This window comes from Vespula vulgaris, chromosome 1 (genome assembly GCF_905475345.1).
Source record: "Vespula vulgaris chromosome 1, iyVesVulg1.1, whole genome shotgun sequence".
NCBI lineage: Eukaryota > Metazoa > Arthropoda > Insecta > Hymenoptera > Vespidae > Vespula > Vespula vulgaris.
The window spans coordinates 17187814-17205811 of record NC_066586.1 but is presented as its reverse complement, the minus strand read 5'-3'; the positions used below and the strand labels follow the sequence as shown (position 1 = coordinate 17205811).

The 17998-nt window shown below is 33.0% G+C and overlaps 1 protein-coding gene and 1 long non-coding RNA gene across 5 annotated transcripts in view; one reads left to right on the top strand and one right to left on the bottom strand.

Moving 5' to 3' along the window:
- LOC127061749 (uncharacterized) overlaps window positions 1-1255 on the top strand; it is a 3850-nt gene extending 2595 nt beyond the window's left edge. The window contains exon 2 of the long non-coding RNA XR_007780944.1: window positions 1-1255. This exon is cut by the window's left edge and continues 1936 nt beyond it. This is a non-coding gene — a long non-coding RNA (uncharacterized LOC127061749).
- Window positions 1-17998, bottom strand: part of LOC127061528 (RNA-binding protein fusilli) — a 33193-nt gene that overhangs the window by 6678 nt on the left and 8517 nt on the right. For 2 of the 4 annotated variants that reach the window (XM_050988534.1, XM_050988524.1), the window contains exons 3-11: window positions 15978-16172; window positions 15277-15505; window positions 11188-11277; window positions 7954-8008; window positions 7755-7865; window positions 7067-7337; window positions 6766-6981; window positions 6453-6686; window positions 803-6377 (exon numbers count right to left, since the gene is read on the bottom strand). In XM_050988534.1, the coding sequence (XP_050844491.1) occupies window positions 5499-6377; window positions 6453-6686; window positions 6766-6981; window positions 7067-7337; window positions 7755-7865; window positions 7954-8008; window positions 11188-11277; window positions 15277-15505; window positions 15978-16172 (2280 nt within the window). In that variant the 3' untranslated portion in view covers window positions 803-5498. Of the gene's footprint in view, window positions 1-802; window positions 6378-6452; window positions 6687-6765; window positions 6982-7066; window positions 7338-7754; window positions 7866-7953; window positions 8009-11187; window positions 11278-15276; window positions 15506-15977; window positions 16173-17998 lie in introns of those variants that run through there. The other 2 variants (XM_050988543.1, XM_050988554.1) reach the window with 2 other exon arrangements.

Here is a 17998-nt window from a genome sequence, read left to right as displayed (position 1 = left end):
CAATGATACAATGCTAATTGATTAGAGATCAATCATTGCATTAATATTGATTCGTACAAAGAAAAACAAGAAAAACAAAAAAAATGAAAGTTATAGAAACGAAATAATAATCCGACAATGTTTAAAATATGAACCTAGGTATCGAAGAAAAAATATATCGATTATACCGTCGGAACAAATTAGAGAGGAAAGAGATAATTGCAGAAAGATGGATCGAGAATGGGCAAGAGAGCCAAATAAAAACAAAAAAGGGAGAGATCAAAAGAGATAAACACAGAAAGAAAATACTAAAAAAAAAACAGAGAGAAAAAGAGAGAGAGAGAGAGAGAGACAAACAGACAGACAGAAAGAGCGTAAAAGAAAAAAGAGAGAGAGAAGATTGAGAAAGAGAGAAACAGAAAGAGAAAGAAATAGAGAGAGAGAGAGAGAGAGAGAGAGAGAGAAAGAGAGAGAAAACCCTGTAAGTAAGATAAAGAGAGAATCAAGAATTACGACACAGAAAATCTCCAACTTGATCCGTAGACACCAAAGATACCTGCGAGCCCAGTGAAAAAAAAAAAATATACAGAACGTAACAAGAAACGATGATTGTACTTTTCGCTCATGAACTTCTTCGTGAGGATGAAAAGATGTGAAAAATTTAAGAAAAAAAGATTTAATAAAGAAATGAATACATTATTGTTTGATCTATTTCAAATTCGAAAATCAAATCAAAGAATATTTATGACGAAAAGTACAAACACCGAGCGAGGTAATAATAATCAGGGTAAGAGTCCACCAACCCGGCAAGCAAAAAGATATGTATGTCCACAAGGCACATTTATTAAACACGATCGTTCACCATCGATATAATCGTCGATAATACAAGAGAGTGTATACAAGATGTAAAAAAAAGGATTTGTGTGTGTGTGTAGGTGTACGTATGTATATATTATTATGATCTATGTATGGATAGTGCGTATGTATACGTGTGGTAATGTAGTGTTTAATGTGTGCATATGTATACTAATGTACCACCTCTCCGTATGTATGCATGTATCTATGTGTGAGTGAGAATGTCCTACATCCCAGTAATTAAAAAAAAAACGCTATTTTAAAAAAAAAAAAAGGGCACACCTTTCGTAACAAAAAAGAAAGAGGAAAAAAAAAGAAAGAATATTAGGGAAGAAGAAGAAGAAGAAGAAGAAGAAGAAGAAGAAAGAGGAGAAACGTACCGTACACACGGTCGCATAGAAAAGAAAAAAAAAAAAGAAAATAGAGAAAAGAAAGAAAAAAAAGAGGAAAAAAGATCAAACAGGTAAGGGGGAAGAAAAAAAAAAGAAGAGAGATAATGTCGCCCCACGCTATGTGTTCAACGAATATGCGTGAATTTTACGCGCGTCAGCTTTCGCCGGGACAAACCTATTCACGAGACATGGGTGAAACTAAAACTCTTCTCCATCAACTCCATTACATATACATAGATGCATATATATATATATATATATGTATGTGTATGTATATGTACATATAGAAAAAGAAAAAGGAGAATCGAACAGAATACGAAGCAACAGCATTTACTAATAAATAATGTAAATATTTAAAACTCGTTTGCTTTTTTCGTTACTTTTTTTTTTTATGATTCCTTGCAAAAATTTTCTTTTCATGTATGATGTACAAACACAGACAATTATTTATGTTAGACATGCATATATATATACATATTTTATATGTGTATATATATATATGCGTGTATGTGTGTATATACGTATATATATATGTGTATGAGTGTATAAAACAAAATAGTAAATGAAATAAAAATGCCAAGAGTTAGAAGAAAGTAATTCATAATAGAAACGACACTGTGTCAGTCACCATGTTAGCAATTCACAAATAAACAAACACATTCAACGTAATAAAATAATAATGTCACGATATCTAAGATGTAGCTTTTGGAGTTAGTTGAAAAAAAAAAAAAGAAAAAGAGAAAAAGGAAAAGAAATAATACATAAAAGAAAAAAAAATAATAATAAGAGATCGGTAGAAGATGGATTTAGCGGCATGTGTGTTCGTGTGCACTTATAATAATGCAAGGGCAAGGAGCTGATTTTTTGTTTTTGTTTTTTTTTTTTTCATTCATTCGTTCTCTCTCTCTCTCTTTTTCACTCACTCTCTCTCTCTCTCTCTCTCTCTCTCTCTCCCTTTACATATATATTAAAAAAAAATAAAATAAAATAAAGAGAATAGTAACTAGAAAAAGTGCATATATCAACGTTTCGTGATTTTGACGGCGTCGCGTGATAGTTTCCCAGCGAAAGCTAACGGCAAAAAAAAAAAGATAATGCAATTAGAACATGTAATGTGCACGCATATATGTCGATCTCTCGCATATGGGGGCAGCCATCCTTCGTTACCACCAAGGCGTGAACCATTAAAACATACGATGTAAATAAGTACCAACTAAGGATATGAGTATGATGCACGAGTTAGACACGTCGTATCGTTTAAACGAATATATCAAACGAAGTTATTGTAACGATATAAGTATAAGTAAGAAAAGGAAGACAAATTAATTTACGTCAAAATAAAAAAAAAAAAAAGAAAAAGATAAAAGATCCATATTGATCGATCGTACGATAAACATTTAGACGTGTCTCAACTCGGACAACTCTAATCGACGCGCTCTCTCCAAGATGCACCCGTTTTCTAAAACGATGCGAGACAAAAGTGAGACAAAAAATATATATATATTTATATATATATAAATAAATAAATATATATATATGTGTGTGTGTGTATGAAAGATAAAAAGTTAAAAAGTGGAAATGAAAGTATTCTTAAATTAATTTCTCTTTACGTCTCGCAACGTTCCACTCGTTTATATCTAATTGATGTAATATTAATGCTAATGTAAAGCCGAATCAGGAAGCGCAATCCCGACTTTAAGCGTCGGCAGGCAATACCCGATTCTTGAATCTATGTTATTCGCAGTAACGTCGGACACGCGCGTCGTATTGATTATATATATATACATATATATATATATACACATATATATAGATATATATATATATGTGCGTGTGTCTGTTGTAAGTACAATAAATGGAGGAAAATAATAACAACGACAACAACGATCAACGACGACGACTACGACGACGATGATGATGATGACGACGACGACGACAATGACAACAAAATTAATGATAAATATTTCACCATTTTAGTTTCGTTGTTTTTTTTCTTTTTCGTAAATCACGCGAACGTCCGACGTTACCCAACGTACCAAAAAAAAAAAAAAAAGAAAAAAAAAGAAAGAAAGAATACTACTCGATTTTATCTAATAAACGCTACCGCATCCTGTCAAACAAAAATAGGCTTGTGGCTGAGATAATTGTAAGGTCTACCACGTAAACAAGTAATTAAAACAAAAAAATTATATATATATATAAATATATATATATATATAAATTCAATATATATATATATGTATCTAGACAAAAATTATTACTATTACTATTATTACTATTATTATTATTATTATTACTATTATTATTATTATTATTATTATTATTATTATTATTATTATTATTACTATTATTATTATTATTATTATTAATTATTAATTATTATTATATCAAGAAGATAGTTACAAGGTGCTGGGGATGAACGATCGAAAATGGAATGTGATAATGGAAAAAAAAAAAAAGAAAAAAGAAAAAAGAAATGGAAGGACAACGACCATAAAGAAAAAAAAATTATATGGTTATATCGTAAATCATTACGATTGGAAAAAAGGATTAAAGAGGAATCGCAGAAAAAGAAAAAGAAGAAACAAGGCAGATCGTACGATCACCCGTTTCGAGCAAGGATAAGAGAAGAACTAAGAGAAATATTAACAGGTACTTGTACGCACGTCCCTTCTACGGAACACGACATGCAGCAACCACTCCGTTAAATATACCCGCGGATTTGAAATTTCGCGGGCTTATGATCCTACGTCTATATATTCGCGCGATCGTCTCTCTCTCTCTCTCTCTCTCTCTCTCTCTCTCTCTCTCTGTCTTTCTTTCTCTCTTTCTCTTTCTCTTTCTCATTCCGTTTCTCTTATATATTGTATAACATTTCTATTCCATCCATAATAAAGATACAAAAGCATGGCAAGAAGGAATGAAGTTTAAAATATTACCGACGATAATAATTCGACGAATAAAAAAAGAAAAAAGGAAACTGACGATTACAAACTGTTCGTCGTGTTGGCAGTGAAATAGACAATTCTACTATGTTATTGGAATTTTAAGAAAAATATGATAACACGTCGTTCGCACGTCTTTTTCTTTTGTCTCTTTTGTTAAACAGTCTGCGAGTCGCGCGCATGCGCGAGAAACTTTTGATACGGAGAACGATCGCGCGCGTATTTCAAACATTCGAATGAATGTTGCGAGACGTGCACAAGATAGACAAATAGTGGAAAAACGAAGATTAATTTTTCTGGAATGAGGACTTAATCTATATAACATTGGATGGAATGTCCATACATTATAAAAACTAATAGAAATATTTCTAGCAAAATATATAAATTTATATATATATATGTATATGTTTTATATATAACCTATATTCATATATATATATATATAAAGAATAGATAGATATATATATATATATTCGCATAGGCATCTCTATTAATAATCTGCACGCGTGTACATATAGATATATGCATATATACGTACACGTAACGTACACGAAACGTACGTATGCGTGACGATCGTAAGATTACGAGACGATTTTTACGAAGGACAAGTCTCGTATATACACATTTCTAATTCTTTACTTTTTCTAAGGCACTTTCCTGCACGCGTTGTCGCGAAATAATTCCGTCAACGTAGAAACCTAATTTTATATGTCAATCGATTGACATAATTCTCTTCGTGACTCCGAGATTTTAATCGTAATCGCGAACAATGCGAACAAAGAATCGAAACGATAATATCCTAGAATATACTACATTAACAAAAATGGGACGATCGTTCGAGAAAGTCCAGTTTGTGCGCTGCCAGTGAAAGTTTCATGAATTTAAATTAAAACTATTTTTTCTCATATGTCCGTAAGTACTACTGCTTATCACATTCTCGAATAAGTTTTATTTGGAACCTTCGAAAGGCATTCGAGTAGGTTCAAAATTAATGAATCGTAAAAAATATTTGTTTGTCTGATTAAGAATATTAAGACGTAAAAGTGTAAATCGATCAAAAAGTGTGATATTTTTCTAAAAAAAAAAAAAAAAAAAAAAGGAAAAAGAAAAAATATATATGTACATATACATATATAGAAAATCCATCCGAAAAACGCGAGAAAGACCGACTAGCTAAGATCTTCTCATTGGTTAGAAGGAAGGAATTGGAATAGCAATTAGGTAGGTGGAATGACAAGAAGTATATGTATGTAGATACATAGAGAGAGAGAATAGAAAAAAACCGCAGTCTGTAGATGGTATACGAAAGAAAGGTCAATTTCGCGTATCATATTTGAGGATAAAATTGTGCGGTATAGGGCAAGGCAGGAGCAGCAGTAGGCGCATGGGCGTGAAAAGCTGCCGTTGGTGGGTGCCACGCGGCACGCTTGGCTACCGTACCGGGTGTTTCGGTAGGAAAGGCGCTTTCCCAGGTTCTTTTCAGGCCCATCAATGCAGCCGGATTAATAGGAGCGGTTTGCGCAACGATGGGTGTCAAGATGCCATGAGAGGTCGGTGCCCTTAATATGGGGATACGAGAGGGAACATTGAAGAGTAAGAACGGTGCGTGAGTAGGTTGTTGAGCATGAAGCGCAGCCGCAGCGGCGGCTGCTGCGGCGGCCGCCGGAGGTGTCATCGCGTACGCAGGGATTTGATGAGGTGGATTGGGCGCGGTAAGGGCCAAGGTCTTACTCGTCGCCGAGGAGGTAGGCGAGGCTGGAGTCGTCGAGGTGGGGGACGCGTTAGAGGCCAAGGCCATCAGCCAAAAGTCCTGATTCCTGATGGCCTGCACCTGCGCCTGCGCCTGAGCTTGAGCTTGAACCTGCGCTGCCTGTGCTTGCGCCTGTGCCTGTACGAGCGCCTGTATGTCCCAGAGGGGAGGCTGCGCCGTCGGTACCGGCATCGGTACCGGCGTCGCCGGACCCGAATGTGTCAGAGATGCGGGTGATTGAGTGCTCAACGTACCGGGTGATAGTAGAGCCTTCGTTGATGGCGGAGCTACTGCACCTGTCAATACCAGATTCATATCTTCGCCGCTACATTGGAAGACTTCTATGTAACGTTGTTTCTTTCCGAAGATCATATACCGATGATGTCGTTGAGTCGCGCAGGCATGCGCCGAACTTTCGCTGTCCATTTGTATGAATGCTTCTCCGGATGGTTGACCCTGAAAGAACCAACGATTTTTCTTTTTTATTTATCGCCTCGATTATTCCCCTATCCCCTATGATTTTTTTCTTACCTGTGCATTGTATACCATGTGGACGCCCTGGTAGACAATGTTTTTCGAGTGCTCTCCCATGAATTCAAGTATGTGTTCGACAAGTGCCTCGTAGGGGAGCCCACGTAGCCTCACACAGTCCTTACGCGTACCCGATGTGATTATGTGTTGAGGAAGTAATTGAGAAAATTGCAATGGTGGAATAGGTGGTACTGGGAGAACGAACGGCTTTGGATCGATCGCCCTGTTCAGAACCTATCGGATCACAATTTAGACATTGAAGAAAAATAGATTTCATTCGGTGCTTTATTTAATTAACTTCGCATTTACTAACCTGTTGTACTTCCGCTGTTGTACTCCTAAATAGTTCAATGTACCGACTGCCAATGCAATCTCTGTGTTTACTTAATGCTTTCACAGCATCTTCCTCTTGTGCGAAAAGGACAAACGCGTCTCCGGTCGCTCTACCATCTGGCTTTTTTACAAATAGTACACCATCTTCTCCATCCAACACATGACAAGGTTTTTGTCCAGATAAGAAGAAGTCGATCTTTGGAAAAAAATACATAGTTTTTTCCAATGAATCACCATTGCATAACCTATTTACACAAGGTATCATAGAATTTTGTCTGTACCACTTGTTTAGCAACGCAGTCATAAGGTAATCCTCTCATTCTAACGATAACCTGAGCTCCTCTTGAGAGGAAAGCATGTGCTTCGCTCGTAGTACCACCAGCAACCCCAACAAAATCTTCTCCAGAAGCTTTATAAACTTCGATGTATCGTGGTCCCATATGATGTTTATGCCTTTTCAGTGCCATATCTCTGTGTTCCTTATTAACAAAACGTACTAAAGCTTCTCCGTTGCGCCTACCCATAGGACTTAAACAAAGTGCTACGCCACCCCTAAAAATAAAGGAATTCTCTATATTATTTTTCTTTCTAAAAACCTTGAGAAAATTCTGTACGCTTGTACTTTGGCACATATTATTAATCATACTTATTTATACGATAAGCGATGATCTGTCTGATTATAAAGCATAAATCTATATGACCCGCAGATAATGCTTATCATAGTGCTTGACCATGCTGATTAGGAAAAGAAATCATTGAGAAAAGATGCATGATATAAACAGTAGCCACATAAACGAACGATTTAACATTTATAAATATAAAATCATACAAGGCCTGACCAATTACCTTCTTTACGTGATTCCAAGTGGCTTGTATAAAAATATTTCAGTAGTTAGTCAAGTAATGCATTGATATTATTGTTCATCTTGGATAAACATCTATAACCATAAGAGAACTAATACTACTTACTTTGCAACATTCAAACCACGGAAAAATTTGGCAATATCTTGATCAGAAGATTGCCAAGGAAGTCCTCGGGCTCTAACTACGCAGTCATTGTCTACTTCTTCATCCTTGGAACTATAAGTAATAAAATTACAATTACAATTATATTCTAATGACAGTCTTAACTGAGTAAGTCCTATCGATGTAACTTTGAACTACTCACCATATGCCCGGTTCTAAAACTATGTTAACTATCTCTGGAGCTTGAAACACGTGACCTGAAAAGAAAAAAAGAAAGAAAGAAATCATTAGTAAGCTGTAAACAAATTTCTGCGATAACTCTCTTATTTAATCTTTTCTTTATAAGGCGATGATAATAATAATAATAATAAAAATAATAATAACAATAACAACAACAACAACAACAACAATAATAATAATAATAAGAATAATAATAAAAGAAAAAAGAATGTGTGTAAAAATTCTAAGTAACCTCGAGATAGTGTTCCCACAGAAGAGAAATATCTCTTGCATTGTGACGATAATACGTTTCGATTAAAAAATACAGTGCTCCCTGGAGATTCCTTCGAAAGACATAATTCCTTCGAAATCATTGAAAGCACTACTTGTTGAATCGAAAAATTGTTGCCGATTTGATCGGACTGTATGTGCAACGTGACACGTTGACTTAACGATTTATTTGTAAACGTTAACAATTTCCTAATTCGTACGTTGCTCGTTGTTGTATTACATATATATCACGTGCGATACGGACTTTTACTTTTAAACAAAATGCCTACTGTAACGTTCGAACGTATTCAAAAAATCGTTCCTTCGTTTCGCGGTCCAATTACGATCTTCTTGCTTGTGGATCGTGCTTAAGAAGAAAGAGAGAAAGAGAGAAAGAGAAAGAGAGAGAGAGAGAAAGAAAAAAAAGAAGTATGCACAGCAGAAGTTTGGACGTGACTGGAAAAGGATCGACGCATGCGCACCACGCAACATTGTTAGTCCATTTTAAAATGGTGGCATATTAAAGAGAACATCGAGAAACATTTAATCAACAATATAAACAATTATTCAATTCGTCGTATAAGTCACGTATGATGAAACGTAAATGAATGTTTTTTTGTTTTCTCGTTGTTGTTGTTTTTTTTTTTTTACGGCCAATATACAAATCAAAAAACCGTATTAACATTCATCATTCTCAAAACAACGTTTATCAAATCGAGCATCATTTTTCTTTTTCTTTTTTTTTAAACTTCCTACTTCGCAATACAAAATAAATATTCTTTTGCTTTTTCTTGGTTTAAAAAAAAAAGAAAAGCTACAAAACTTCTTCAGCAATCTTCATTTCTTTTCTTCTTAAATTTCTTACTTCGTAATATAAAAGAAAAGATAGGAAACCAAAAAAAAAAAAAAAGAAAGAAAGAAAAAGAAAAAGAAAAATACATTTGTCAGTGTCCTTCGATAAACCGAAGAAACGTGTCCAGCGTTCCTGTGCTTCCTTAGTCGTAATATTATATGCTTCGCTTTGTCTCTTATTTCTCGTACTTGAGCATAAAGTGCTTATTCGATTTGTTGCTTCAACGAAACTACTTCGTATTTCTTCCAAGGAACGCTCGTGCCATGAGAAATGAATCGACTCATTTCGTACGCGTACACCTTTATCAATTGTCACGATTCATTTCTCATTGAGTTTCAATTTCTACTTACTATATACATATATATATATATATATATATATATATATATATATATATCTTTGTATTTACTTACTATATATGGTAAATAAAGGTATGTATATATACGATAAGTAATAATAAGAAATACATATATAATATAGACATAGTATCGTTATATACATATGTATATCATATGTATATACGTATACATATATCGTGTGTGTGTGTGTGTGTGTGTGTGTGTGTAGATAATAAATAGAAGTACATATATTATATGTATACGTAATTGTCTCGTATGTTTCAATAATTTAGTAAACAACTTTTTTCTTAAATAGATAACAGAAAATAATATTTTTTCAAAGAACATATTGAAAATTTATTTTTGAAGAGATATATCGGTTTCATTCTTTTTCTTTTCTTTCTTATATCTCTTTTGAAATGTGTGTAAGTTGGCCTCGCAATACGATTCTTTTAATATTTATGATCGTGAATACTAATTTGTTCATACAATCCAAATCCTTCCAGTAAAAACATGACAAATGTATTTTTGCTGGTTGGGTATCACTGAGCGATAAGAAATATACAACATAGCCACCGTATACATCGCTACGATACTCTATATATATATATATATATATATATATATATGTATGTATGTATGTATGTATGTATGTATGTATGTGTGTGCATATGTGTGCTATGTAACAAATAGACGATACGAGCATATAGACTCATCTTGTAACCATTTTACCCTCTCCCCTCAATATTATTTATATTATATACACATGTATTACATTTTTTTTTTAATTAGACGAAATATTTAGATATTTTTTTTCTATATATATATATAAATATCATATCATGATAATATCATAATTATTAATAATTGAATAATTATTCGCATAATACGTGAAATATTAAAAATTTCTAAATTATTTATCGCGATGATTATTAATAAATATATAAATTAATTTTCCTGATATAATATTAATATGTTAATAATGCCATTACTGGAGAATATAATTACAATCGAACGAATTCAATTTTTGGAAAAGGTTTTATCGCTTAAACGTTAATCTTAAATATGTCTGCTATGGTCAAGGTTCGCTAGTATTGTTTACAGATATGTCTATAAAGAAAATCATGCGAATGTGTGAGTTCCGATAGTCGATTTCAAAAAGTCTACGTGAAAAATATCGTACGAGAGAAAAGAAAAAAAAAAAAAAGAAAAAAGAATTAAGTAAAAATGAAATAAAAACTCTTTCGAACGCGTTTAAAAATAATTGATATGAGTTTTTAAACTTTAGAATTCGTTCTCTTTTTTTCAATGCAAATGTGTATTTATGCAAATCACGACGATAATATCCTTTCATCGTATGAAGGAATACTGAGACAGAGAAGATGGCTCTTAGACTAGATCAAAGTCAAAAAACTAAAAATCCATTGAGATAAATGAGAGGAATCCACGATTTTTATATGGCTTTTATCTTTCTACAGGGTGAATCAAAAGTTCCTAAATGATTTAAAAAATTAATTAGATACTCTTTCTCGAGATTTATCATTTTAGATTGTCACAAGCTATGCTAGTTTTACAATCTGAAAAGAAAAGTAGCCTGCAAGTTTAGCTTGTAACGATCTAAAAAAAAAAGAAAGGAAAAAGATCTTTCTAAAAAATCTCGAAAAGTTTCGAGTAATTTGATTTTCAAAATCAATTAGATACTTTCGATTCTCCTAAAAACTTTCGGTCCATTCTACAATTACAATCTTTTTCTTACCATCCTTGATCATCCTCTGTATCACGCTAATCATGTCCTGTATTTCTTTCACGTGAAAATCATTGTCTGTATCGGGCGGTAGTCCAAAATCTGATCATCTATTGTCAAGGATGAATATATTTCAAAGACTTTGATTTATCATTTCAAAATAAATAACACAAGGTATACGAAACATACGAGATTAAATTATTATCTCTAATAATCAATATTTTCATTTAAATCGAATGATCTTCCTTATCGATCGTCATAATACGAAAATAATTATATTCGTCCTAATAATATCTTATTATTATTTATATCTGAAAATAATATTAGAAGCGTATGTATAAATTAATTATACGTTATAATAATATCTAATAATTATCTATCTAATAATAATATTAAAGAGAAAAGTATATGTATTAAATAAAGTTCTAACAATATTTAATAATTATATGTCTAATGATAATATTAGAGAGAGAGAGAGAGAGAGAGAGAGAGAGAGAAGCATATATATATATATATAAGAAAGTTAAATAATTGCCTGTTCTAGTAATATCTAATAATTATCTATCTAATAATAACATTAGAGAGAAAAAGAGAGAGATATATTAAACAGATAAATAATTGATCGTTCTGATAATACCTAACAATTACCAATCTAATAATAATATTAAAGAGAGAAGCATATATATTAAATAATGTTCTAACAATATCTAATAATACCTAATAATTATCCACTTAATAATAATATTAAAGAGAGAAGCATATACATTATATATGATGTAACTATCCATCTCATTAATAATAATGATAACCATCAAAGATGAACGATTTTATTTATAGATCAACATCCTAAAAACTAATATAATTTTCTTTTCCTTTCTTTTTTCTTTTATTTTATGTCCTCGTAATATCCTTTTGAAAGGATCGGTAGCAAATCATCGAAAATGGATATACGATTATTGAATATTGTTAAAAGAAAAGGAAATCGTAGGAAGAAGCGCTTTTATGCGCATAATAATATATCTCGATCGGTCGTCAAGTCGTTACCAATATCTTCACCGGGTTGACCTTTAAACCGTGTTCCGCAGGCGATAAGGCCGGTTGGTCAGCTGAGGCTTTCTTAAGTCACTTGCCTTCTAAACGCGAAGAACATACGATTCAACTTTTCCCTCTCTCTCTCTCTCTCTCTCTCTTTCTCTCTCCTTCCTTCTCCCTTTATTTTTATTTTTCCATCGTGCTACATAAATAGTTTTCAACAAAACTAGTTTTCGAAAAGCTAACTTTCTACTATACATATTTCAAAAGAACACATATATAAGCTGTCATATGCAAAGAACTTAAAGAGAGATAATTTTTTTCTCCCTCTTTCCGATTCTCTCTCTCTCTCTTTCTCTCTCTCTATTTCAATAAAAACACCTCGTAAATTATTAGCCAATTCGAAGGAAGACGTAACAACGTGTGTCCATGAGACTTCTCTTTTTACAAATACGACTTTAAAATTAGGCATTGACTTTAACAAAAAAATAAAAGAAGAAAGGAAAAAAAAGAAAAAGCGAAACAAAAGATAAAGAGAGAGAGAGAGAGAGAGAGATTCGACGAAACTCTTATCACTCCCTTAAGATTTCTGACGTAAACGTTAAGATTTGAAATTGTTATTATTATATCGTTCGTTCGTATAACGAGTCCAATTGTGCATTCGTTTTTGGAGATTTTATCTTACTGATAAAAATCGAACGTGAGATTTTTCGTTCTTCTTTTCCTTCCCTCTTCAAATTCCAAGAGATATAAAACGCGCGTGTAATCTCAGTTCGTATCGACGATGCCGAGGTGAATTTTTCATTAAAAATTTCATGAGAATGATTGTAACGATAAAGTAAAAAAAAAAAAAAAAAAGAAAGAAAGAAAGAAAGAAAGAAAGAAAGAAAGGAAGAAAGAAAGAAAAGAAAAAGAAAAAGAAAAGGAACAAAACAATCTGAAAGAAAAACAAAAATGACAAATCCGTTTTGCTTGAGGCGCCGTTGACACGATCCACACAAGTTTACCAATCGATATATACCTATAGACACGTATGTACATACATATATATATGTTGTCAGTCGCCACAGGTGGTTTTGTTTTATTAACGTTCAGTTGATACAACACGACGCGGTGGATGCAAAGAGAGAGAGAGAAAGAGAAAGAGAGAAAACGAAGAGAGAGAGAGAGAGAGAGAGAGAGAGAGAGAGAGAGAGAACGAGAGAGAGAGAGAGAAAGAAGGCAAGCAAAGAAGGCGGTAAGCCATTGTGGCCGGCTCGAGTTTATGTCGAGGACGGTTCGAGATTAAGACTCGAGGAACTTGGGTGAATGCCTCTCTCTCTTTCTTTCTTTTTCTCTCTTTCTTTTTCTTATTACGTGAGAATATTCCCGTTTTTCAAAGTAAGAGTACACCATACTTCACGGCATCACTAGCTCTTTATCGTCTAGTATGCGTTCAATGGTATGATAAAAAAAAAAAAAAAAGAAAAAAATAATACGGTAAGGTAAGGTCAGACTCGGTACCGATAATAATGCTCGTGTTAAAGTATTTTTTTTTGTCGTTCACGCGACGTATGGAAGTCGACGAAATGTTACGATATCTAGAGCGAACCTTACCAGTTGTATTATTTTATTATCCTTGACCGTTCGAAAATTTCTGACTTGTACGTTTTATTAAATTGAATATTATTTCTTTGCTAAAAAAAGGATTATAAATAGAACGGATCTAACGATATTACTTCGTTACCCTTGGCCTTAGAGATTTGCTATATTCTCGGTCGCCTGTTAAATTAGAAATGATTTCTAATCGCAACGAAATTGAAATGGTCAATGTATGGATTTGAAATCGCCAGGTCCTAGATGAATTTTTAAGACATTTAAAAGACTTTATTACTCGTATTAAAAGAGATTAATAATCTTCCGATAAGAAAATAATAAAAATATTATATGTTACGGGGATGATGGATAATGCGAGACACTATTATCGGCTTTATAGTTGAAAAACAATAAACGTCAGCGTACCTGTATAAACTTAAATCGGATGAGGAGGCATTAAAGTCACGCTGATAAGCGAACCTTTTGTTTCACTTTTATATTGATACACTAATGTAAGAGTAAAGGTTCGACGATGAAGGTGACTCAAGTGGTGGTGGTCTTAGTTTGGTGCTGGTCGTATTACAGCACTTTAAATGGGATTTCTTTTTTATCGTAACAACCGAACAGGTTCACCGTCGTGATTCCTCGCTTACGTTATTATTGGTGACACGAAATAAAAATCCCTCTCGCGGTTTTATTGCAATAAAGAAGGCCACGATTACGCGATACGGGCATTCTACGACTGCGGACTGCTAGGCAGCCTTCCTTTGCTTACTTGCTTACTCCGTTCTTCAAGATTCAACTTCTGTCGCGCCGCCTGACGGCAGTGCGTCTCGAAAATCTTATTTCGACCTCTTCCGCGCCGCCTAACGGCAATCACTTCAATAATTACATACTTTAATATTCCCGACATCGATTCATTTACCGTTTTCTTTTGACGCACCTATCAAATCACAAAGACTATCGATTATCAGTTTAGAATATAATCACCTTCTGTTTATTAAAAATGTCATCCCCGTTTCTTGGTTTCCCCTCTTCTCCCTTTCAACAATCCTGTTGTTTTTTTCTTTCTATTGCTAAGATAATGTCTATTATCTTAAGTCAAATAACTAATAAGCTTTTTATCCTTGACTCAATGGACTTTACGTGTACTTAACTAGCCATTGAATAATTTAAATTGCTCCAACCTGACCTACACTTTAGTGCCACTTATTAAACGCCACCTGCTGGCAAATATTTCATCGATAAAAGTACATACACCTGCGAGAAAAAAACTTTCATCCTCGTGATGCGTTAAACACTGATTACTCTTACAATTTCAAATGTTTACTAAAAATCCTACTTTCTAAACTCCTACTTTATGATCAACAACATCATTTCTGTAAGTACTTTCAGTACCGTTAATGATCCAATCGTTTAGTCTTATAAATAGAATATTTAGAAAGTCGTACCAATCGGATACTAATACCAAGAAATTGTTCGATTAAAGGATACATTGTAGCATCTCTTGTATTCCAAGTGTTGCCAATTCACCGTGGGATGAGTAACAGCCAACAAATTCTTTACGAAGATCGTGAAAAATATTGTAATGCGTTGGCAGTTCGATATCCTTGTTGCAAGCCTCAGGATGCAAACATTGTCTCATTGGTGACTGTCCGTCAACAACGAATCGAGGATCACCTCCACCGGTCACACAGGACATCGATGACCACCATCCTTCGAACTTGAAACAAAAAGATCAAACGAGATTAACGATAGTTTCCTAATAAAGTTGCAAGTCTTTTAATTATTCACAAATTTTTTAATTATCCAGACCTTAGTCATCCAGCTTATTAGTCAATTAGGATCACAGTGGATTCTTTTCAAATTGTTTTTCTATCGATCTTTATCACCTTTATCAAAATTTCTTTTCTAAAACCATTATCTTTAATGTATAAGAGAGAGGAAAAATATCATAGAAGTATATAATTTGTTTGTTAATATTTTCATTATACACATAAGTACACGATGGTCTGTATATAATATAATAGATATTTTTGAATAATAATAATTGAGTACACTAGAATTACCATATAGGATTGTGTTTTTATCATAACGTATTATCTCTTATTAGATTTCGTCTGACTATATCCTAACGAATGATTAATAAGGGCTAGATTAACGTGAGAACGTCATGTAAATAAAGTAAAATTTACCTGTTCTATAGCTTGCTCCAAAGGAATTCCGAGTTCTCGAAGGGTACGTTCGGTCAAGGCTGGAGCATGTGCTAACGCTGCCTCGCTAATGATTCCGCTACTTCCGGCGACTGCTGGATTGTCACTACCGCTTCCCGGTGTACAACCATCGTCCATTACCATTGGACGAACAATGTATTGCTGTCTGCCCAACACCTAAAACAATCAATTATCCGTTTGAAAGTTACTTGCTTTTTTTACATTTTTTATTTTATTTGCTTTATGTCGTGTTCGTTCTTTGATTTTTTTGTTTCCCTTAGAATTTCTTCCGTTCCAACTTAATTTTAATTTTGCTTTATGCCAGTTTATACTTAATAAATTAATTTTACATAATGTCATTATCTTTTGTATCATCTTAGAAGTAAATATCTTCGTGCACGATAACAAAGTTATCATTATGTTATCGTAACGAATATAATCGGTCAACGTGATTTCGAAGCTGTTAATAATAATCTTTCTTTCGGATGATTTTCTTAAAAATCACGAATGCACTTTAAACGGAGAACCTTGGATATTGTTTGATAATAATAATAATAATACAAATAGTAATAATAATAATAATAATAATAATAAAGTTATCTCGTTCGAATGATATTTTATTTTCCTTGTTAACGCTCGCGAAATGAAAGATATGCACGAATGAAACGGTATGCGTGAGTTAAAAACTCGCTCCAACGAGATGTCTATCTCCGGTGTTTATATGGTTGCGTCTCGTAGGAGTTAATTGTAGGAGGCATATTGTATTTACTCTTATACCAATCAAATGGTACGATACTTCCGTTGTTTTCTTATACAATTTTTTCTTTCAAATCATTTTTATTTTGATCGACCCGCATTTTATCTGTTTATTAGTGTATATGCGTGTATGTCTTTGTGCACATACATGCTAATAATAAATGCTCAATTTTGTGAACGTTGCACCTGCGAGAAGTATGTCATGCGGGTAATCGATTTTTCTTTTACAAAGGGTCGAATAAATTTCGTATTTTTTTTTTGTTTTATTTTATTATTCTCTTCTTAGTTTCCTTTTTTTTTTTTTATTATTATTTTTCCTTTTTAATTCAATTAACTCCATCAAAATTGTATTAGGTATTCAAAAATGTATGCGTGACTTTTGCCGGAGAAATAAATCAACGCGAGAGAACAAATTCGCACGCGATAATTTAGGCACAAACTGTTGTGGGAAATATACCTACCGATTACCAAGAGTAATTAAGCGTTCCATCGTTAGTAACTAACTCTATGACGCTAATTGCAACTCATAAAGATCATTCTCTGATAATTCAAGTTTAACGAACACTTTCGGCTATTTCACTATTATTTTCTTTCTTAATTACGATCGTTGTCTTCGTCTTCTTCTTCTTCTTCTTCGTCTTCTTCGTTATATCTATTCAAAATATATTCTACATTCGTCTATACTTTATGTAAGCATACATACACACACACACACGCGCGCTCACGCACGCACGCATATATATATATATATAAAATTATACAATCTTAGATAAAATAACGATTTGATAATGACTGTTTTAAAATGTCTTTTGCTAGCAGAACATATAAAAAGTTTTATCTATTCATTAAGTATAAAGTCTAGACACATAATATCTTTGCCAACGGAAGTGGAACGAAAGGCGTCACTTATTTTTTCTTCTTTTTCTTTTTTTTATTTTCATTGAGACTTCTTTAGAAAAAAAAATATATATATATATACAGAGTGGTTCAAAATGATTTTAAAGATTATATTAAAAGTCAATGATACTTTTTCGAGACTTTCTACAATTATAATTAGATTATTAGTTTTACAAGCTAGACTTGTAGTTTTGAAAAAAAAGAGAAATTAACTTAAAAAGTCTGAAAACTTTTGAATTATACTGTATATATCCCATCGTCAAAATATCAAAACTTTTCTGAAAAATTTCTAAGAAAAAAAAAAAAAGAAATATTTAAACAAAATCGTATATATGAGTACAATATTTAAA